Here is a 23,118-nt window from a genome sequence, read left to right as displayed (position 1 = left end):
CTATTTCAATGCATCACTGGCATCCAACATGGATAATTTCCCTCCATCAAACGTTCTTAGCCTAAGCTTAGGCCCACTAATGGATTGTTGGAGCCCTTTTGGAGTTACGATGATGGACCACTTTTATCTAGAAGCAACCATTTGTACTACTATTGTAGGGCTTTACCCCGAAGGGAGCCCTTCCAGAAATTCTCGAAGGCCGGGGTCGAGCCCAGGCCTACGAGGGGGTTTGGAAATAGTTTTCAACCAGCAATAGACGCGCCTCGGTTAGAACCTCATGAGCTGCGTCATTGCCCCAAGCGCAAAGATGCCCAAACCCATATCGCCTTTGTCATTTTATATATGTCAGGAATAGTCAAGAGCTTGTATGCTATAAATGTGGGACTGCATCTAACTTTCCTGGACTGTCTTCCTCTGTCCTGTGACATTCAAAGGAATCAGGATTGTCTTTCAGGTGATGATCAACCTTTATCTTGGGACCTAGAAACATGTCTTAACTGGATGGCTTGTTTGAAGTTGAATAATGGGAGATGAGAAAAGTAGCTTCTTGTTCAGCACTCTCTTTCTCCAACTTTTACACCAACTGTGCACAACGAAAACCTTTCTTTCTCAGCCGGAAAGGTCTTTCCAATGTCATTCCTTCACGATCTTCCCTTGAACTTCACTCGCATTTATACTCAGACTGGCTTGTCTCAGCACTAATTGTTGGTGTAAACTCTTGCTCTCGTGTCTTCTATTGCCAGGCTTTTCACGCCCGAGTTATCAAATCCGTGAATTACCGTCACGGATTCGTTGGTGATCAGTTGGTGTCTAATTATGCTAGATTAGGATACCCAGAATATGCACAAAATTTGTTTGATGAAATGCCTAATAAAGATTTGGTCTCCTGGAATTCTTTAATTTCAGGATTATCCCGAAGTCGGTTTACCACTAAATGCTTGAGTGCATTTTGTAAAATGAGATTTGAAATGGGTATGCAACCAAATTATGTCACTTTTTTATCTATATTCTCAGCTTGTAGTGATGAGGGAGCTCTAAGTGAAGGCAAGTGCATTCATGGCTTTGCAATGAAATTGGGTATGCTAAATGATGTGAAAATTGTAAATGCTCTTATTAACATGTATGGAAAGTCTGGATATTTACATGAAGCTTGTCGGTTATTTAAGGCAATGCTATTGCAGAATTTGGTGTCTTGGAATTCAATGATTGCAGTTTACACTCAAAACGGGCTTGCCGAGGAAAGTATGGGAATTTTCATTATGATGAGAAGGGCTGGAGTTGAGTTTGATCAAGCTACTATGTTGACTGTTCTTCAGGCTTGTGAAAATTTAGGCGTCAGAAATTTAGCTGGGAGTATTCATGGTTTAATTTTAAGTTTTGGTATAACTGCTAATGTGACCATTGCAACTGCACTTTTAAACTTGTATTCGAAGTTAGGGTGTTTACATGCTTCAAGTAAGGTTTTCGGAGAGATTATTGATCCAGATAACGTGGCCTGGACTGCCATGCTTGCAGGCTATGCTGTGCATGGTCATGGGAAAGATGCAATAAAGCTCTTTCAAATCATGGTGAAAAAAGGTGTACAGCCTGATCATGTTACCTTCACTCACTTGTTAAGTGCTTGTAGTCATTCAGGACTTGTCAATGAGGGGAAGCGTTACTTCAAGATTATGTCTGAAGTTTATGGGGTGGAGCGGAAGTTGGATCACTATTCATGCATGGTTGATCTTCTTGGTCGCTCAGGACATCTCAGTGATGCTTATGATCTGATTAGATGCATGCCAATGGAGCCTACTTCTGGTGTCTGGGGTGCTCTTCTTAATGCTTGTAGAGTCTATGGTAATACTGAACTTGGAAAGGAAGTTGCAGAAAGATTATTTTCTTTAGACCCATCAGATGCCAGAAACTACATCATGCTGTCAAATATATATTCTTCAGCTGGACTATGGAGAGAGGCTTCAGAAGTGAGGGCATTACTAAAAGAGAGAAGTCCCTACAGAACCCCTGGATGTAGTTTTGTTGAGCATGGAAATAAAATCTATCGTTTTGTTGTGGGTGATAGATCTCACCCTCAGGCAGAGAGGATATATAACAAGTTGGAAGAACTAATTGGAAAGATAAGGAAAGCTGGTTTCATGTCTAAAACAGAATTCGTTCTACATGATGTTGATGAGGAAGTTAAAGAGAATATGATCAATCAGCACAGCGAGAAGTTAGCCATGGCATTCGGGCTTTTGGTGACTGATGCTGCAATGCCACTAATTATAACCAAAAACCTTAGAATATGTGGTGATTGTCATAGCATGGCAAAGGCTGTATCACTGATTGAGAGGCGTACCATCATAATTCGAGATCCAAAGCGGTTTCATCATTTTTGTAATGGATTATGTTCTTGTGGAGATTACTGGTAAGCCCTAAACAGTTCTTAATGACATGGTGTGACATTGGCAACAGTGGACTAATATGTTAGAATTCTTTCATTCACAGTCTAATACTAATTCTGGTTGTGGTGTTTATTAACTGATGAAAAGGAGCAAATAAGCAGCTCTGTGCGCCATTGTAAGTACAAGTGTGCAGCATATATTTATATACTTTTTGCCTGATGAGAAGAGCAGACAGGTTCAAACATTCTTCCGATTCTTAAGCAGACAAGTAATACCAATGATCTTATTGCTACAACTAAATGAGCCTTCCCTATCTTGTTTACTCTATCTTCTGCAAGCTATCCCTTTCCCTCCGGATCCGCCTCTACATTCAAAGCTCAATGGTTCTCCACTCCCAAGCGTCTTCGCCTTCAAACCAAAGTTGGAAACTGCACAATCTGTGGCAAAGAGATGAGAAGTGGCAAACTTATCTGCCCCTCCCATGATCGGCATGGCAACTGACAATTTTACTCTGCTTTGGTAGTTTGGCCTGTATGTCTGTCCCAAAACTCCATTCATCATTGTGCTCAGAGAATCAAACTTGAAGTTCAGCTCCAAATGCGCAAAACAGTCATCCTCAGCCACATTGTATCCATGCACCCTTGATTCTTCTGAAGTGATTGAACCACGCGTGCCGTTATCTCAAGCAACCCTTCGACTCTGAGCCTCACCTTATTGGTCTCTGTCTGCCTTTGTATCTTAATCCTGCTTCCGGTGACTGCCATGTTTGGCCTTCACCGGCCGGCACCAGGACATCTTTTCCATTTAATTTGATCAGCATGTTTTCAACTGATGCCCTCCACTTGGCAACCCTTTCTGCGCCAATATAGAGCTGATGAGAACCGAACAAGATACCAATGGACTGGACCCAGGTGAAGTCTCTTCCCTTTCTGCTCCTCTTGCCAATAAAATGAGCATTGATATGAACATTGAAATCAGAGACCAAGCAAAATTCCTTGTCTTTCTTGCCATGAAAATAAAACATGATGCCATCGCCCCCAATGAACCGTGGGTCCTGGCAAACGGCTCCTGGCTTATCACAAGCTTTTGCATGCATAAAATATGAAATTGTATTAGCACTTACAAGTGCATGTGTGATTGAACATAGAAAATGGGTGAGACTCAGATTAAAGAAAACTAGCTTACAGCAGTAAGGCGTGCAGATCCTGCAATCTACCTCACATAGATTAGGACAACCTGGTGGACAGTTGTGAAGGATGCTATTGCAGTTCCCAAAGAGTGGGTCGTGGCAAGCAGCTTTTCTGGCACCTACTTTTTTTAAAGGTACGATGCTGAAGCATAGCATCCCAAAGAGAAGTAATGCAACTTCCAATTTCATTTTTTGTCCTGTCTTCTTCTTCTGTTCTATTGCTGCAACTAAAAATGATTGAAATTATATAACATGATGGAGCTTCGATGCATGAATTGTTTTTCATTGCTGTCTAACCACTGTGAAGTGAGACAAGAAAGGTAGGTGTTTTGCTTGCGCAAAACTTGTAAAAAAACCAACAAGTCAACACCTCCTTCCAGGTAATGAAGACTAGATTAATGGATCAACGAAGCCATAGAATCTCAAAGTTGGTAACTCACTGAACATTAAAAATTGAGGTCTAACCCTTCGTTGAGACTCGAAGCTTCCAAGTTTTAAGAGAAAAGAATGGGATATTAAATTGTGATGCCTTCAACTGAACGACAAAGGCCTCACAATCATAGGAGTAAACCCAAAAGGAGACAGGCCGGGCTTACCTTAGTCCTTCAACTTCTTGTCGGCCATGACAGTGACAGACAAAGCAGATAAAGGAGCTGAGGGGCTCCATTTTATGGGTGTGGAAACAGGCAGTTGCTCTTGCGAGAAATACCCAACAATGCAGGAATCCAAGGAAGAAGGCCCGACGAATTGGGCTGAGTTGCAATGAATCATGACCACCGCACACCCTGGTCCCGCACCTGTCCTGTTAGTAAAATACTTGCATTTCAACTTCAGAACTATTTGCAAAAGATGGGAATGAAAGCATTCCAATTTCCAAGGATTCGAATGCATGATCTTATCTCGAGAGTGATAATTAATCCAAAAACAATGGCTTTGCATCTTGAGCTCTCAGCCGCGTCTTTCTTTTGTCTAGTGGATCTTTCCCATCCAAAAAATCGAAGGAAGTTTTGTTATGAAAGAGATTGCCTCGAAAGGAGAGTAGTCGGTACTCACTTTTCTGGCTCCCAAGGTATGCTTATGTTGACTCATTCCTGATTACTTCCATTGTTAGGTTAAAAAAAAAAATCAAAATATTGACCATATTCACATACTTACGCTTTTTATCTAATTTAATATCTATACTTAAAATTAAAATAATTTAATTTTTTAATTTTAAAAGTTATTCTAATTTATTTTTTTTAATGACATTTAATTTTATGATTAAAAATGACAACTTCAACATTGATACGACACAATTTGATAATATGATATCGATATAGAAATGTGGTACTTCCACGTGGTATCGTCGTGATGATGTTGTAGTATCATGTAAAATTGACATAATAACATGATAATGCTAACGTAGTATTAACAAGTTGACGTTAGATGCCACATGGCAATACTAAAGTGATAGATCGAAAAAAAATTAAAAACAAAATTTGTGTTACATCATATGGATTAAATTAAAAAATATATAGCACAATAATTAAATAAAATAAAATTTAAATGTTTAAGAAGTATATTAAAAAATATTTAAAAATAAAAATCTTTAAGTAGATACTACACATATTTATTAATAAGCTAAATGGTTAAATATAAAATATTTATGGTGTTAAGAAAAATATATAAATATTTTATTTATTGATTATTTAATTTCATAATAAGTATATTAATTTATTTATTTTATAAAAATTAAGTTTAAATTTTTTTTATAAAAAAATGATATTTTATCTTAAAAAGTAATAACTACTCTTTTCCTTGACCACTCTTCTTCAAGCTTCTTTTTCGTTCTTTGTTTTTCTCATCAAAAGTTTAATTCATTGATTAATTGTTACAAAATTAAGGCAATGACAACAGATCTATGTTTCTCAATTCTAATGTGGATTTTTCTCTTAAATTCTTTTAATTTAAAAATTAAACAGCTCTTTGATGACTATGCTATTAGTAATAAATATAAAAATAATTCATTGTTCTGACTTACTCAATTAAATTTGGACATAACAGACCTTTTATTACACCTTTATAATATGAATTACTCCACCATTTTCAGTTTTTTGTTTATTTTTTATGTTTTTATTTTGTTTAATATTTTAGGTTACATTTTTATGCTAAAATTTTTTGAATTAAATATTACATTTATGGCTGATAGAGTTAAATATAATTATAAATATTTGTATTATTTTATTTTATATTTATATATTTTTTGTATATCTAAATTAATAATTCAAAATTAAATTTAGTAAAATTTGATTGTAATTTTTGAACTTAAATATAATAGTTTTATAAGAAATAAAAGGTAAATTAAGTAAAAGTTGAATAATGCCAAAATAATAGGTATTTATAAATTATAAAAGTTATAACTAAATCAACTTATTTTGCCAATTTAAGTTTAGTTCAAGTTAAAAACTAAGTTAAACTGCAATATAAATTTCAAGTCAAATTAGAATATATATTTCAAAATTTTATATAGTTTTAAATAGAAGAAAAAAATAATTGATTTAATCTTTTTATATTATTTTATTATAACATAATGTAAATTATTCATTCAAATATAACTTTACGTATAACTTTTTTTTTAATTTTGGAATTTTTTATATTGAAGGGGAATTTAAATTTATTTTTTGCAAATAAGATAAATTAATGTTAGCATATAAGTTTCAAATGTTTATATAGTTATAAATAGAAGAAAAAAATATTTTATTTAATATTTTTATATTATTTTATAATAATATAATGTAAGTTATTCATTTAAATCTGACTTTAAATATGAATTCTCTCTGAAATTTTTGTTATACAAGGGAAATTTAAATTTAATTTTGACAAAGAAGATAAATTAATGTACCTATTTCAGAATCAAATATTTAAAAAAGAAAATATTTATATACATTTTCTAACACCATAAAATTTTAAATGTAAACATCATTTGGTTTATTAATAAGTCTATATATCATTTACTCATAAATTTATATTTTTAAAATATTTTTTTTCAATTTAATTCTTAAATACTTCAATTTTATTTAATTTATTTCTTGTACAATACATTCTTGTTCAATTTAATCTCTATGACGTAGTACTTATTTTTTTTATAAAAAGTTTTATTTCTTAATCTATCACGTGACATTCACACATCAATATGTTAATACCACATCATCATGTCAATGTCATATGGCATTGTCATGTCATCACGTTGATACCATGTGACACTGTCACATTATCATATCGATAGCACGTTGTGCCATATTAGTGCTAACCTCACCATTGTTAATGGTAAAATTGAATACTATTAAATGAATAGATTAAATTGAAGTAATTTTTAAAATTAATAAATTAAATTATTTTAATTTTGAATGTAATAATTAAATTAAATAAAATACATAAATATAAAAAATTTGTAGACATTTTGACAAAAAAATTTGGCTCGTATCTGGTAGCATGGACGTTTATCCAGCTCATGGTTTTAGTGATTGCCTGTGGTTTATCCCTAGGGTGAGTCTTGTTAATTGATACTTAAACAAAAATACACTAATAAAAATGGATTCATATAAATCTTTTATTATTCTATTCATTTTGGTCGCTTTCATTGACAAACATGTACCAATATAATCATTGTTAAGAAAATTATATAGTATTTAAAAATAGTCAAAATCGAATATTTACATAATATTTATTTTTTATTTCGTTCAATAGAGAATCTCGATGGTAAAGAAAAAGATCTAGTTTAGAAGGTTCATTACTTGGATGAGATTTTGATTTTTGCATCATGAAAATGATAAACCTTAAGAATTTGAGTTGAGAAACTGTCTCCATCCTGATTATAACTAGCATCAAAAAGAAAAAGAAAAAGAGAAAGAGAAAAAAAAATAATTTACAAGCTTTTTCTCTCTCCAGTGATTGAAGCAACAAAAGCTTTACACGTTTCTTATGAGCTATGATTGACACAAGAAATTGGACCCCAATTTGATTTTTAAAAAAATCATATAACTGTATTACTCCTTTTGTCCCATATTATTATTTTTGAATGTTTAAAAATACTTCTTTATTTTTAAGCACTCAATTTTTTAACATTATAAATTTAATTTTCATGGTTTTTTTTTATGTTTTCATATCTTAAAAAACATAGAATATATATATTATAATTTTTTTGTTCAAATTTTAATATAAAATATCAAAGAAATTTAACTTTCATGAAAATTAAAAAGAGATAAATATTGAAGAATAGAAAAGTAATTTTTATCAGATTAAATATAACAGTTTAAATGAGAAGAAATGCGGAATAATTTGTCGGAATGCGTCTCCATCACACACTTGTTATTTGACGCCATTTGGCAACCGTTTCTTCACAAATACTAGACCACTACTAGCATTTTTGCAACAACCATCACGCGTTAAATATATTGTGGCACATTATTATTATTATTAAATTGTGGGCCAAGGCGTATCCTTCTCTTGATTCCACCGCCACTTGGACGTAACTTCCAGAAGCATTGCCCCACTTCAAACAGTAATCTGATAGGCCTCTGTTTCCATCCGGTCCACTAACTTTCGACTGATCGAAATTTCTTATCATCTGATTTCCGGATCAGCTTTGAAGCTTTACTGATTTAGTGCTTGTTTGATTTAAATTTTTTTAATTTATTTATTTTTAAAAAATAAAAATTAAATTAAAAAAATTTAAAAAATAATATTTTTAAAAAAAGAACTTTAAGAAAAGTTTTTATGAGAAGTTTTTTTTAAGAATAAAAAAAATAAAAAAAAATTTATTTGTGTTTCAAAAATATATTTATCTATTAAAGATAATTATAATATAATTTTTTTAAAAAAATACATTTTACAATAATTTAATCAAAATTATAATTTATAAAAAAAATTTATCAAATAATTTTAATTTAATTTTAAAAATTATTATTTTTTATAAGAACTTTATAATAGCTTTTAAGTTTAAAAAAACTAAACCAAACAAGTTCTTAACAGTAAAATATATTTATATTTTAATTAAAATTTTATAAAATTTAATTAATTTTTAAAATATATATTATTTTTTAAAAATATTTTTATTTAATATGTATATTCAATTGTTAATTTTTTATTAATTTATTTATATGATAAAAATAAAAAATAATTTATTTTTTATTAATTTTAAAAATAATTATTAGATCATTTTATTATTTTATATTAATTAAAATAAAATCCCTCCAAAATTAATGCTCTCTTAAGGGGTTCGAGACTCCCAAAAGAGCATCAGATCTAGTGCTTTCTAAGGGAACATAGAGCTTCCTAAAAGGAACACCCATCCTTTTTAGAGAACCTATGGATGTCTTTTTTTTTAATTTTTTTAAATTAATAAAAAATATATTTTAATATTATTTAATTTCTATTAATAATATTTATATTTTAAAGTAAAATATTTATTTTAAAAATTAATAAATTATTTAAATTTGTAATCAAAACTTTAAAAAATTAAAATATTTTATTTTTAATTTAAAATATTTTTAATTTAAATATACGTCGACATCGTCCCAGCAGTTTTCTTCCTCAAATAATTGGTCATGGGCTACCTCAACCTTTAATGTATTAACTTTAATTTTAAAATATTTAATGTTTTTTTATATTATAATTTTTTATGATATATTTTAATATAAAATATATTATAATTTTCATAAAAATTTTTAAAAAAATTATAAATATCTTAAAACGGATGGTATAAAACAAAAGCTTTGTTTTTTATTTTTTATCTTTGTCTAAAGAGCGGTTGAATGAAGCCAAGGAAATAGTCATATATTCAAAGTATGGAGCTTTATTTATTTGGACCCACTAGAGCCAAAAACCTTGGATGCAGTTTCTTTATCAATTGGATTATCTTCAAGCATTCTTTTAATTTTTTTTTGGGCAATAAGAATTTTTTTTTATTATTTAGTAATTATTATTATTAATCTTCCATTTGGACCTCACAACTCATAAACTTTCATTGATTGGGTGAATATCAAGGGACAAGACTCGAATATCAAGGGATAAGATATGATTGGGATAAGACTTTGCCACTAATTATTTTGAATTGGTAATTTTATCGATTTTGTTTCAAATTTTATAAAATATCAATAATTAAATATTATTATTTTGTTAATAAATAATTGAAACATCAAGAATTTTTAAAAATAAATATTTATAAATTTAAAAATATTTTCTGAACTTATTTTTATATATGAAAGAAATAACATTATATAATTAAATAATAATATAATTATTAAATAAGTAATTGTATCAAATATAAAATCAGTTATACTTTCCAGAACCAAAGAAATGCAAAATAAGGTAATTAATTGCACCGGTGATTGATTACGTGTTTTATGATTAGCAGGTTAATCACACAAATTAAGCTCCAATTAAGTCACAAAGCAAAGTTAATGTTAGCACTTTAGGAACTCCAGATAAGGTCGAGGGGAACCCAAACGTGTCAGTGACTTAAATGATACTCCAGCGAGTTGAGACAGACTCACTTGGCTCCAAAACGGAAGATGCTTGAGAATATACCGGTCTGAACCAAATCCTCGGCTTCGAGCCCATGCGGATAACTCCCCACCATCCTTTTCCTATATAAACCTGCCCTCCTCCTCCCCTTTTCTTCCCCGCAATTCAAAATCACCTTCTTTGTTAGAGATTCCCTCTCAAAACAAACAACACAGCCAACTGGATAAAACCTCTCTGCGGTGAACTTGTTCACGAAAAGACAACCTCTGTGAAAATCGAACTACTATGAATTCTTGTACCCTCTCTGAATCAGATCAAGAACATCTCTTGGAGAAACTCGATGTCTTCAAGGTTAAAGGCAGAGACAAACGTGGCCGTCCGGTTCTTCTCATCATCGGCAAGCACTTTCCTGGTAACAAACGTTACATGCATGTTCAATTTTTTGTACGTTTCCGGGATTTCTTTTCTTTTTTTTTTATTATGTTTCTTCCTTTGTTTCATTTAATTGACTTGTTTTTTTGCCTTTTAATGGTAACAGCTCGGATGGTTAGCAGTGAGGTTATGAAGAAGTACTTGGAGGAGAAGGTTTACCCCAAATTGGGGGCGAAGATGTTCTCGGTGGTGTATGTGCACACAGATGTTCAAAGGAGTGAAAATTTCCCTGGAATCTCAGCCCTTCGATCAATCTACGATGCTATTCCGACCGACATCAAGGACAATCTCGACGCTGTTTATTTCTTGCATCCTGGTTTACAAGCCAGACTGTTCCTTGCCACCCTTGGCCGTCTGTTTTTCAACGGAGGGTAAGGATAATCTCTTTTGATTATTAAAATCAAATAAAGGAAAAATAAAAAGGAAAGAAAGCCACATCGCTCTGTGGCCCATTTTGGCCATTGATAAATGATGATAAAGGACAAACGATAATCACGCCGATGGTGCTTTTGTTTTTTTTTCTTTTTTCTTTAATGCTTATGCACCGCCACTTTTGAGTTGAAGTTTTCTTTTTTATTTGAGGGATGGGCAGGACAATGGATGATTGGGTATTACTGTGGGTTCGCGCAGGTTGTACGCGAAGCTTAAATACGTGAGCAGGCTGGAGTTTCTGTGGGATCATGTGAGGAGGATGGAGATGGAAATACCAGAGTTTGTGCATGATCATGACGAGGAGCTGGAGTACCGTCCGGCGATGGACTATGGATTGGAGAGCGACCACCCTAGAATTTACTCTACGACCTCCGTCCCTGTGGACCCAATCTCCATGTACTCCATGAGGTGCATTGCTTAAGCTTGGAGGGTGTTAGGAAATGGAAATGCAACTGTAGATCGTAGATTGTAGTGGAGTTTGGGGCCTTGCTTTTCTATTTGTGAGGATTGAGTTATGAGATCAAATTTCATTACTCATTTTGCTTTCGATGGAGGGTTGTTTAGGAGTTTTGTTCATATTGTACAAAGGGAAAGGTTGAAATGCATCCTTCCGTGGGTGTGAGAGAAACCAAAATGTATTCGTGGGTCACTGAGAGTTTGCTTTATGCCTCTATAGCAAATTGATCCCAGCCCAAGAACCCAGAAAGATAAAGAGGGAAAAAAGAGCGTAAACATGGATAGAGCACACTGTAAAAATGAAAAGAGTTGTAAGGGATAAACAAAAAAGAAAGAAAAAAGCTGTTCCTATTTCACTTGAACCCAATACGACAGGTTGACGCCCTTTTTATATTGAGCAATTCAGCAAAAGAATCATGTCATACAATCACATAAAGCACAATTTCGAGGAGTCGGCACTTAAAAAATCTCCAAATCAGAAACCTAGCATGATGCATCGCGTTCTACTGCCTTATATGGCTGGTCGTGCTGATATTTCGTCCATCCTCGTTGTTGGAAGTCCTGCAAGAGCTAACGGGCAAGGATGGTATCAAACCAAATTTCCCATTTAATTTTTCATTTGAAAGGATTAAGCGTGAAGAGAGTTCATTGGAAAGTGCCCCTCGTGGATATATTCCTTCCAACATTGTCATCGGGGCAGGTGGGCCTTCATTTTTAGCAATGCTAAACAATTCAGGAAGAATGTCAGTCAATTTATGGGGCTTAACTTGGCTTTTATACTCCAAAACCAGAAGATAGTGTCCCTAGCCTGGCCCTGTTTGGAGTATCGGAGTTACAGTAGACAGACATGTCCCACCCAGAAAAGCCGCAAAGGGCATGACAATTTGCAAATCCTGTCCTGCTGTCATTAGTCCCGCAGCCATTTCTACAAGAAAGATTTGAAAGTACAAAACTGCTAGATATTGTTACTTCACAACCTTAGAGGAAGACCACAAACCACACTCCAATCTCCGAATGAGTTCGGAAAAGTTAAAGAACCCGAGGCTGGCACATAACCATAAGCTCTCCCCTAGACATGCTTTTCTTTTTTTATTTTAGTACATTCCCTCCTCCAAGTCTATCCTTGCTGACAGACACTTAAAATTCTCTCATTCCCTATTCATAGTATTTTTCTGTATCTATTATATCCAATGACCTCAAGATGAGCTTCAAATGGATAAGAGTTGCCTATACTGTCCCTGTGGAAACCACCTCTCAAATGGATAAGAGTTGCATATGCCTAATCCGCGTGACGCACTGTTTCGCATAAAGGCCTCCAATTGTAGGGATATGGAGAGTGTCTTTCAAAAACCAGAAAGAGCTAAGAGGTTGGAACTTGTGACTGCAGCATCCTCTATTCTAAATTGCCAATAGAAAACTGTCAGCGCCTACAGCATTCCTCCTCTAGGCCTCTACCCATAACTAAGTTGCAGTTACAGTTTCAGGACTTGCCTGCAGAATCTCAATTCAAACTGAGTAAACTTTTAAGGTCTGGCATTCCATGTCTGGCCTTAACAATTCATTTTCCACAACCAACCATCCCCATATTAACTATTGTCAGACGCTATAGTCGTAACAAAGACAACCAATTTTTTAATCAAATTAGTTTCACATTAAGGTTTTTATATTCATCCTATCACCTATTACAATTTCTTTTTACAGCATCAAGAACCATTCACATCCTATCGAAAACATTATTATTACAACCATTTCTACATTAATAAACATTATAGTTCTTGAATATTATCAAAGAAATCGATTTCAGATACATTACAATATCATTACAAACTATATGGTCTCACCAGAGCAAGTGTTTGCTGAGATTCATACCTATACAAACATCTTAAACACAAAGATGGAGCTGCATATACAGACATAGAACATTCAACAGAAGACACCAACGATTTCAAATAAATTACAATATCATTACAAACTATAACGTCTCACCAGAGCAAGTGTTTGCTGAGATTCATACATATATAAAACATCTCAAGCACAAAGATGAAGCAGCATATACAGAAGACACAATTTTCATACAACATCATATATACCAAAGATACTGATTATATACATATTTTTACATGTAACCAGTAGCAAATCAAAGGAAGATACTTACATTCATGGTCCATATTAGTATGGACTAGGTGTAACCCAAAGTGGTGTTGGCCAACCCAATCTGAAGAAAGAATTCCGTGGATAACAAGGCAATGGCTCAATGCTCCCATCCCATAAATTGTAAATACCAATATCATGTTCCCCAAAAGCACCATCATAGTTAGTTTCCGAGTAATCATCCGTATAATACACGCAATTCCCCATACAACCTGTGAAATCAGAAGCTGACAAAGATAATGAAGAATTTTCACCTACAAACACCATCTTATCTTTTAAACTATTCACTCTCTCCCAATACGGTCCATTCCAAATTAGCCTAGAAACCTCGAACCGCTTAGTCCTGAAGACCAAATGCGACGGATCAGGCTCGAAATCGAATTCAAGATCAAGATGACGCGTAACGAGTAACAATTCATCTCCAGAGTAAACCAAATATTGCATATCACCGCCTAACTGTCTCGGCGTTTCGATAAATGAAACTCTAGGCAAATCATTGCGAACATCACAGATTACAATTCCTCCGTGTTTATCAACAGCGAAACACAAACCTCTACAATATATAACATCCTCGGAATAGGAATGCGCACCTTCGATAAAGCGCCAAGATTTGTCGCCGTTTTTGCAATAAGCTAACTCACCGGTTTGATTAAGAATCGCTATTGCCACGAAACAAGGGTCCTTGGAAGGATTGGCGGAGAGCACGATTTTTTTAATGAAGGAGTCTCGCATTTGCCGCAAATTGCGGGTGTAACGGCCTCCGAAAGGGGAGCGGAGGGAATACTCCTTTCCGATGTCGGAGTAGTTAAAGCTGTCGACGTTCGGGAAGGTGGAGAGAGGAGGGAGGTGGAGTTTGGCTCGGGAGAGAGGGTTCAAGAGGAGAATAGTAGGGGATTCGTCTAGGATAATGAGCCAGCCGTGGGAAGAGCCGCAGTGCCGCTTGTTTGGGTTGGAAGATTCGGGGAGGGAGAGGAATCGGAGTCTGTTGGTAGAAAGATCGTGGAAGGCGCGGTAAGGTTGGTGAGATTGGGAAGGAGGGAGCATGAGCCAGGGGAGCTGAGGAGGGAGGTGGAAAGGGATTTTAGGGATTGAGGATCGCCAGCTGTGGCACACGGCTCGGAAACTGATGTAATCGCGTAGATTTTTAGGTTTTCCGAGATGGATTGTAGGAGTTCTGGCGGGAGTTCGGTCCAGTCAACGCCCATCTGATAGTATTTATCGAAGCGTGAAATTTTCTCGCGAATTGGGGGATTTTCTACCAGAAATTGTTTCTTTCTTCTTCCTTTTAATAAATCTGTTTCGCCGGAGACAAGATTTCTGCTTTGGATATTTGATCAGCGGATGAAGGCTGGGAGCCGTGAGATTCACGGAACTGACAAACATGAAGTATCTTACAGCTCTTGCTTGAGTGTCACGTGGCACCTTGTCTGGTCTAATTAAACGACCTCGTTTTTGGGCATATCTTGACATTTTATATGAGTTTCAAATATTTATGATCTACTAATCCTTTTGTAATAAAAAATAGACATTTTCATTTCGAATATTATTTTTAAAATATTTATATAAATAAAATGCGTAAAAAAGATCAAAATTATTAGGTGATCAAGATAAATTTATTTGACTTAAATTGAACAATGTGTGTTTTTTTTAAGAGAAGAAATGTCAAATGAAGATAATGATAATGGTGACATGGAAAGAGTTTCTAATTTAGATTTTCAAAAGACGTCATTATTATTTATTGAATAATTTCTCTCATTTAAATTTTTTAATTACTTGTACAAAGTTAACCAAATTTATTAGAGGAAAAATATAAAATAAATGTCTAAATTTTTTAATATATAATATTTGAAAAACTTTTAACCTATTAAAAAAATTCATATAAATTATTATTGTTTATTCCATTCAATCATAATTTTATATTTTTATACTTTTTTAAATAAATTTTTACTATTAATAATGATTTTTTTTGAGACGTTACTATTAGTAGATGATTAATTGTTATTAATTAAAATATCATTCTTTATTCGATATCATTTATGTAACATATTGATATATTATAATAAATGACAATGCGGTATGATGAGATGATGATATGATATTTTTGCTATTTATGTCAGTGTCATATTAGTCCTATATGGATATAAAATGACAAATGTTGTGTTGAATAATGTTAGTTTACCAATTATTAATTATTAAAACTTATTTTGTCTAAAATAAAAATAAGTTTTGATTAAATGTAACAACAAGTATAATATATAAAAAATCTTAAATTATTTTAAAAAATTCAAATAAAATCTTTATTCTTTTATTATATTCATTCAAAGTTTCATACTTTTATTTCGAAGCAAATGAGTTTTTATGATTAATGATTAACTTACTTAATAACTGATGAGTAACTTACTCAAAATATCATTTGTTATATTATATCAAGTGGTATTGACGTATGATGATGTGATATGATGGCTATTTTCACTCTTTAAGTTGGTATCATATTAATACCACATAAAAATAAAATGATAAATAATATTTTAATCAATTATAATTAGTTAATTATTAATTATATTTTTTTAACTTAAAATAAAAACATAAAAATTTGATTGAATGAAATAAAAGAATATAGATTTATTTGAATTATCTTAAACAATTCAAACATTTTTCGAGTATTATACTAATTTTTAAAATATTATGTCAAAATTATTTTTTAAAATAACAAATATCAATGCGCCTTAGGAGTAGGCCCATAAGGCCCGATTAATAACTTTATTGCCAAACAATTGCCCAGCCTAGCTATGGACCCGACCCATGTAGCCTGCTGGAAGCCCCTTTTAATGTAAACCAACCCAATTTTGCTCCAAAGGTCATAAATTAAATGAGTAATCCATTAAAACCGTAATTAAACCGTAATTAAACAAACTGAATCAAATTAATCGAAATTTTAATTAATTTATTCTATTAAAACCAATTAATAGTCTGGTTTAGTATTACGACACCGTCGCTTCGCTGACTCAACTTAACGCTTAAGCTTTCCCTCTGAAATTAAAGGCTCTTTGCGATCCTAACCGTTAACCGTTCTTTCTCCTCGGGCGTATTCCGAAAATCTCAGCCATCCAAAACATTTTCAAACTCGCGCGATTCCTAAACCCTCCTTCCCTAAGTGTCACATCACAATCGAAAACGATCCGACTCAGCGATTCGAGCTGCGGCTATTTACCGTTGAAATATGAATAAATTCTCTCCCATTGCAAAAGCAGATTCCGCCACCGCCTTTTCCTTTCTGCCAAATACGGTATCGGTGGTCGTGGGAGGCGGATTTCAATATTCCCTCCTTTTCCCCTTCTTTATCTCATGGCTGCAACTCCGTGATTCCAATTCGCGGGTCTTTGTCCAGGTTTTCCTTCTTTCTTCTTTTGTTCTTCTTCCCTCTATTTATAGGCCGAGAACGCCAGAACCAATCCACGCTGCGATCGCAACCTCAGTTTTCCTTGGTATTTGTTGCTCGTTCATTTCCTCTCTCTCTTTTTTTTTTTTTCCAAAATATCGTTTCTTGATTCAATGTTGCCGCGTTAATTTTCAAATTTGAAAGTTTGTTACTCGTCAAGTGATTTGTTCTGCCTTTCGCGGGTAACGAATTAGTTTTCTCGACGATCATTGCGAAACAAAAACTATTTTTCTAAACAGATTTCTTGGCTACTCTACTCTTTCGTTCTCATTTGGCAATCAAACAGAGTCTTGTTCTTGCGTTTATGTTTTATAAGCAGGATGGAAGTTATAAACTTGTGAGTTGTTTGCGAATGCAGGGTATCTCTGTGCTCCATTTTCCACGATCCAGCGTCAAATTTGAGTATGGGTAACTTCAACAACGTAATTCTCTTGCTCTTCTTCTTTTCTACGATAGTTTTTTGCATTCTTTTGTGTATGCGTGTATACTATTTCTCTGATGTCACCTTTTGTTGAAATGCAGACTGTTGAAGAAAGCACTGATCCAGGTATGCTCATGCTTTTCCTTTCCGTATATGTTGTTTTCTCACTTTGTATTTTGTTGTTTACTCTTGGCCCTGAAATAATAATGGGGATTTTGGACTTGCTGGATATGAATGTTTTTTCAATGGAACCTCAGAGCTGATACTGTTTAGGTTTCTTTATTTCTTGTTCATTTATTTTGTACTTCAATTGTGCGAAAATTTCGTTTTTGAAATGGCATACTTCAGTATGGCAATCTGTGAGAAAGTCCAAGAAAGAAAATCTAACAATAAGCTGAATATGTTCAATGATAATCCTTTTTTGGTTTGTTAGAGTTAATGATCTGCGAAAAGTGCAAGAGAAAATTGCTTCTAAAGTATACTTTTGGATTTAATTTCAGGTGCTGTGTTGCGCAATGGAAGGGAAATCCTTTTGCAGGTAAATTAGACAATGTTGATCATTCTCTTTTACAGGAACTTGGAGACTTTGTTGAGTTCATAAATGCTTTATGGTTTTGTATGTGTTGATTTATAAATTTATAATATATAAGATATACTCTATACAACTGGACTGATCTCTTTACTCGTTCAAAAGTGGTTGTCTCTGTTTTGAAATCACCAAGTTAATATAAAGTATACGGAAATAGTTGCATTAAATTCTTCACAACAAACGTTTGACTGCTGAAGCTGAGGAAGAACTTTAAAATTGTTTAATTTGTTCAACAGGGTTTTAACTGGGAGTCTCACAAATATGACTGGTGGAGAAACTTAGAAAAGAAAGTTCCTGACATCGCAAAATCTGGGTTTACATCTGTATGGTTGCCACCAGCAAGTAACTCTTTTTCACCAGAAGGTCAGACAGTAAAATTTTTCAAGCCACAGTCTAGTTTCTTATCAATTCTACACATGCTTCACCAGGATTTATATTTATGTATCTGTTTTCCTCATGTTTTATTGTAGGGTACCTTCCCCAAAACCTTTATTTACTCAATTCTTCATATGGCTCTGAGCAGCTGTTGAAAGTTTTACTCCAAAAACTCAAGCAGTACAAAGTTAGAGCGATGGCTGACATAGTAATCAATCATCGTATTGGGACTACTCAAGGTCATGGGGGAATGTATAACCGTTATGATGGAATTCCACTAGCATGGGATGAGCGTGCTGTCACATCTTGTACTGGTGGATTGGTATAATAGTCAATATATTTGCACCCCTCTGTGATGCTTTATGTTACTTGGCCCTAAATGATATTTCCTGATGTGATTGTGGATATATACTGTAATTTAAGATATCTTCTGACTTCAAATTTATGTCTCAGGGTAATAGAAGCACTGGAGACAACTTCCATGGGGTTCCAAATATTGATCACAGCCAACATTTTGTTCGGAAGGATATCATAGGATGGCTGCATTGGCTACGCAGTGTTGGCTTTCGAGATTTTCGCTTTGATTTTGCAAGGGGGTAATGACCATACTGTACTCATAGGTTACTGTTGTCTCAAAATGATCTGCTTTCTATCGTGGTGTTTATATTGCTATATAACGTTTTGCTTCAGTTACTCAGCAAAATATGTCAAAGAATACATTGAAGGAGCAAAGCCTATTTTTTCTGTTGGGGAGTATTGGGATTCTTGCAACTACAATGGATATGGATTAGACTACAACCAAGGTAACGGGCTTGATCTGTTTTTCATATTTGAGATCATTCATAAAAAAATTCTTAATTCATTTTCATCAATAAAGCTATTGATATGTTTATAGTTGACTGGTTAAATATGATTTTCGGAGGCATTTCATTATATTCACAATCTCTACTGCAGATAGCCATCGACAAAGGATCATTAATTGGATTGATGCCACTGGACAGCTTTCAACTGCATTTGACTTCACAACAAAGGGGATTCTTCAGGTATGGTCCAAAAAGTATACTACTGTTTACAAAGAGAACAGGACTGGCGTTTTCGTCTAATGTGACACCATATTCTACTGATAATGATAATGCCAATGTCTTCATAAAAAAAAAAAATCTCTTTCATCTTTATTCATATACTTGCTTCACTGTCTTCCCCCTGATTAAGACCTGCCGCTATGTAAGGTTACTTCAATTCCAGATGAAATCAGATTTTTATGTCTTTCAATTTTTTTTGATATTCACTTAATTGTAACTTTGCAGGAAGCTGTGAAGGGGCAGTTTTGGCGCCTGCGTGACCCTCAAGGGAAGCCACCTGGTGTAATGGGGTGGTGGCCCTCAAGGGCTGTCACATTTATCGATAACCATGATACAGGCTCAACTCAGGTACTAGAAGTTTCTTGATATATTTCATTTGCAACTTAAATGGTTCTGAGGGTAGCATGGGTGCACATAATTTTTGCTTATGACATGCAGCTGAAGAATACTGACACTTTTTGAGTTGGCTGGGCTGTATTGTGGTCTATTTTCACTGACATGAAATGATGTCCTTACAATTTAAACATCTAGTAAAAAAAAACATGTATATACTCCTAATATGCTTTTGCTTAAGTAGATTGGCAATTCTGAGAAATCGTAAGTATTAAAGAGTAGAAATGCCCATCTAGTCAACAATTAATTAGCCTGCGCTTAAAGTAGAAAGGGTACAGGTTTGCTCCAAGGAGTGGTAAGGGATTCATTCTGCTGAACATTTGCAGTAAGACGTATCTGTCAATCTGGAATCTACTCACCATGCTAGTTGTTTTATTCTTGCAGGCTCATTGGCCTTTCCCCTCAAATCATATTATGGAGGTATGAGATGCTGTTTCTTGCATATACTCAACAGCCCAAGATGACTAGCATCGCAATTTCCTGTGGATTTTGTTTTCTGTTATAAACGCAAGTTATAAGACTTAGGGCGGCACCCTTTTTTTTATTAACCTTTTTCAATGTTTTATAAAAGTGTTGATTTTATCATCACAATTAATGTTTTAAGTCTCATTCTTCATAAACAAAGCTGTTTGTGATTATTGATCTGGGTATTTGTTTTATTCAGTTATGGCTTCATGTTTTCCTACAGGGTTACGCATACATACTCACACATCCAGGAATACCCACTGTTTTTTATGATCACTTTTATGATTGGGGTAATTCCATCCACGAACAAATTGTCAAATTGGTATGCTTCACAGCCATTTCCATGTATTAGTTCGGTTTTCCAAGCAAATATTTTCCGTTGAATGCTTCTAAATTTTGTATGCAGATGGATGTTCGAAGGAGTCAAGATATTCACAGCCGGTCATCTGTCAGAATACTGGAGGCCCAGAACAACCTCTATTCTGCAATTATTGGAGAAAAAGTATGCATGAAGATTGGGGATGGCTCATGGTGCCCAACTGGGAGAGAATGGACCCTAGCAACCTGCGGACAAAGATATGCAGTATGGCAAAAGCAATGATTCTTGTAGACCTCCTTTCTATTCATTTTTACTCCCCTTTTACCGGGGAATGGGTGCACAACCACTGGCATGATGGCTAGTATTTATATCGCATAAATAAAGCATCCCGTCTCCAAATTTGCATTGGAAACCATTGGTGATGCTTTGTATGTCTTGAGATTAACTGCATTTACTATCAATAATATTAATAGATAGCGTCTTTGGTCTAACATTTTGTCATCAATGCTATTTAAAACTTGAAAACCATTTTTTCTTTGTACCCTTCTATTCTTCCTTTGGGTCCTTTTATCAGCTGAAAGAACCTAATTATAAGAGTAATTGCCAGACTAGCGGCAGGAAGGAGCTTGATTCTACAAAATTCAACCGGTTGAAAGCAACAGACATTGATTATCAACAAGCAAGGAGAACAGAAAACGCAGACAAAATGGAAAATGCTAGTGAGTAATGATTATGCAGCAAAATCTCTATCAAGTTGATTGGGAACTGCTTTTTATCTTTTTGAATGGGGGCTGACTGCAAGTTAACCTGAAACACGTAAAGGAGCTGCAGACAAGTTTTCAACGTCATTACAGTAACAAAGAATTGGTAACAGAACGAGACATGCAAGTAATCATAAATTCTTGTAAAAGAGAGGTTAGGTCCCATGGAATGTCACACAGTGAGATTGTATTATGTCTGACAAATTTGATGCACCAAGTTTGACATATCAAAGTTAAGAAGAAGCTGAAAGGATTAGATAAGCTAAGTTCGATGCTTTATACTCATAATCTGTATTCAAGTTTTTGATTTTCCATCAAGTGGATTAAGACTCAACATGGCATAGATGATGGGGAAAATCCAGGCTTTGGGCTGTGATGTGTGCATCCTTGTGGATGGGCTCCAAGCCTTCAACAACAAGTAGCGAAGCCTAGATTAAAAATAATGGAGAAATCTTGTATGACAAGTATCTGCAGAGTTTGACAGATTGTTTCGAGTCTTTTGACCAACCTACCAGGGAAGGAACTGGCAGCTTAGTTATGTAAGCAGTGTGAGTGCGAGATAGGGGGGAGAGAGAGAGAGAGTGTCACATGGTAGTAGAGCTGGAAAGAGACTCACTTCTATCACAATCATAACCATCGTCATCGGCATCATCATTTCATGTTTTGAAACTAAATAAAAACTCCTTCCCCACCACGTCTCTTCCCTCTCGAGCACGACCAAACAACATGACATATTTTATGGGGTTGCCTAACGCCCAGAACAACAAATCGCTGCCCTCCCTTTCACTCTCTCTCACCTGACATGCACTGCGTCAAAATCTGTCATTCATTGAAAAATTAGAAAAAAAGAAAAAAGAGAGAGAGAGAGAAACCCTGTTTTCGATTTTCAATCACCCCTTTCTTCTGCCTATTCCAACCTCAATCATCACCTTCTTTAGCTTTATCCAACGTTTCCTTTCAAAACTCACCCACCCCTTTTCTGGATAAACCTTCTACACTTCATACTGTGTCAGAAAGCAGCATGTCACCGTGAGATTATCATATGTAGGAATTCATCAGGATTCACTGATTCTGGACTAACGTTGCCTATACATGTATGTACTGTAAAGATTATCGTGACTTACCATTATAAAGCAAAATAAAAAAAGTACAGCAACAGCAGGCCAATGATTTTAAGTTCCTAACAATCAGTCAATTACCCAAAAACTTACAAAAGAAAGTCCCAACATGAAAATGTTAATCTTTTCTCCTCGGTAGTATTTCATGTATAAGTCCCTGGTAGGAATCAGCATGAACTCCTGAAGGAAAACTAATTAGTATAGCAGAAAGTAAAAATAAAAACTTAATGGGTGATGGTGCACGAGAACGTATCATAATTGCATGAGAATTGAGAGGTCGTCCGCATGCATCAAAAGTGAAAGGAGGAGCTTAGCTTTGCTAGAGCCATAATCATGGATGCATGGCTACAACTCGTACGCTCATGGAGTTGTTAGCAATTAAATATCCTTATCTGATCCTTTGTGGGTTGACATTCCCGCTGGCTTTTTCAACATTTAGGATTACTACAACTTGCAACAAATTACTAGAGGCAGTTTTATTAGTTAATTTCTATCTTTCTTTTACCATGGGACAGTTTTATTAGTTCAAATTAGAACGGTTTTGCCATTCGTTTTCCCAACATATTACTCATTATCATGACTTTGAGGTCAAATATCTTCCTCAAAGA

General features: G+C 34.3%; 6 protein-coding genes and 1 non-coding gene across 9 annotated transcripts; 4 read left to right on the top strand and 3 right to left on the bottom strand.

Annotated features, from left to right (window-relative positions):
• The first annotated feature begins 8 nt into the window (after positions 1–8).
• On the top strand, positions 9–294 carry LOC110416922 (syntaxin KNOLLE-like protein). Its single transcript, XM_021429066.2, has one exon. The coding sequence runs from the start codon at positions 29–31 to the stop codon at positions 254–256; it is 228 nt and encodes a 75-aa protein (XP_021284741.1). The 5' UTR covers positions 9–28; the 3' UTR covers positions 257–294.
• Positions 159–309, bottom strand: LOC149527200 (U4 spliceosomal RNA). The gene has a single exon (XR_016351271.1). It is a non-coding gene; the product is annotated as a U4 spliceosomal RNA (small nuclear RNA).
• A 50-nt stretch (positions 310–359) lies between these two features.
• On the top strand, positions 360–2,429 carry LOC110416936 (Tetratricopeptide repeat (TPR)-like superfamily protein). The gene has a single exon (XM_021429082.2). It carries the CDS (start codon positions 531–533, stop codon positions 2,409–2,411), a length of 1,881 nt encoding a protein of 626 aa, XP_021284757.1. The 5' UTR covers positions 360–530; the 3' UTR covers positions 2,412–2,429.
• A 260-nt stretch (positions 2,430–2,689) lies between these two features.
• LOC110416937 (uncharacterized) lies at positions 2,690–4,092 on the bottom strand. The gene is given in 5 exon segments (XM_021429083.2): positions 2,690–3,046; positions 3,049–3,118; positions 3,121–3,467; positions 3,570–3,800; positions 4,014–4,092. Coding segments are annotated over 5 exon segments (993 nt in total). The 5' UTR covers positions 4,021–4,092; the 3' UTR covers positions 2,690–2,708.
• Positions 4,093–10,109: 6,017 nt separating this feature from the next.
• LOC110416870 (SEC14 cytosolic factor family protein / phosphoglyceride transfer family protein) lies at positions 10,110–11,932 on the top strand. The gene is made up of 3 exons (XM_021428996.2): positions 10,110–10,489; positions 10,616–10,880; positions 11,140–11,932. Exons 1-3 carry the CDS (start codon positions 10,363–10,365, stop codon positions 11,360–11,362), a joined length of 615 nt encoding a protein of 204 aa, XP_021284671.1. The 5' UTR covers positions 10,110–10,362; the 3' UTR covers positions 11,363–11,932.
• Positions 11,933–11,981: 49 nt separating this feature from the next.
• Positions 11,982–15,104, bottom strand: LOC110416869 (F-box protein SKIP23-like). Its single transcript, XM_021428994.2, is given in 3 exon segments — positions 11,982–12,888; positions 13,553–14,684; positions 14,687–15,104. Coding segments are annotated over 2 exon segments (1,185 nt in total). The 5' UTR covers positions 14,754–15,104; the 3' UTR covers positions 11,982–12,888; positions 13,553–13,566.
• Positions 15,105–16,903: 1,799 nt separating this feature from the next.
• AMY2 (alpha-amylase-like 2) lies at positions 16,904–21,617 on the top strand. 3 transcript variants are annotated; one of them, XM_021428733.2, is made up of 13 exons: positions 16,904–17,033; positions 17,346–17,409; positions 17,510–17,534; positions 17,909–17,946; positions 18,234–18,360; positions 18,468–18,694; positions 18,826–18,968; positions 19,063–19,175; positions 19,327–19,415; positions 19,680–19,802; positions 20,232–20,267; positions 20,536–20,634; positions 20,719–21,617. In XM_021428733.2, exons 2-13 carry the CDS (start codon positions 17,392–17,394, stop codon positions 20,911–20,913), a joined length of 1,233 nt encoding a protein of 410 aa, XP_021284408.1. In that variant the 5' UTR covers positions 16,904–17,033; positions 17,346–17,391; the 3' UTR covers positions 20,914–21,617. The 3 variants fall into 3 exon arrangements, with proteins under 3 accessions (XP_021284408.1, XP_021284409.1, XP_021284406.1); XM_021428734.2 differs by having other exon boundaries at positions 16,908–16,936; XM_021428731.2 differs by lacking the exons at positions 16,904–17,033; positions 17,346–17,409 and having other exon boundaries at positions 17,486–17,534.
• The last annotated feature ends 1,501 nt before the right edge of the window (positions 21,618–23,118 follow it).

The sequence above is a fragment of the Theobroma umbraticum genome, unplaced genomic scaffold (genome assembly GCF_002168275.2).
Source record: "Theobroma umbraticum cultivar Fairchild unplaced genomic scaffold, ASM216827v3 scaffold_51.0, whole genome shotgun sequence".
NCBI classification, from domain to species: Eukaryota; Viridiplantae; Streptophyta; class Magnoliopsida; order Malvales; family Malvaceae; genus Theobroma; species Theobroma umbraticum.
This window is presented reverse-complemented; position numbering and strand designations above follow the sequence as displayed.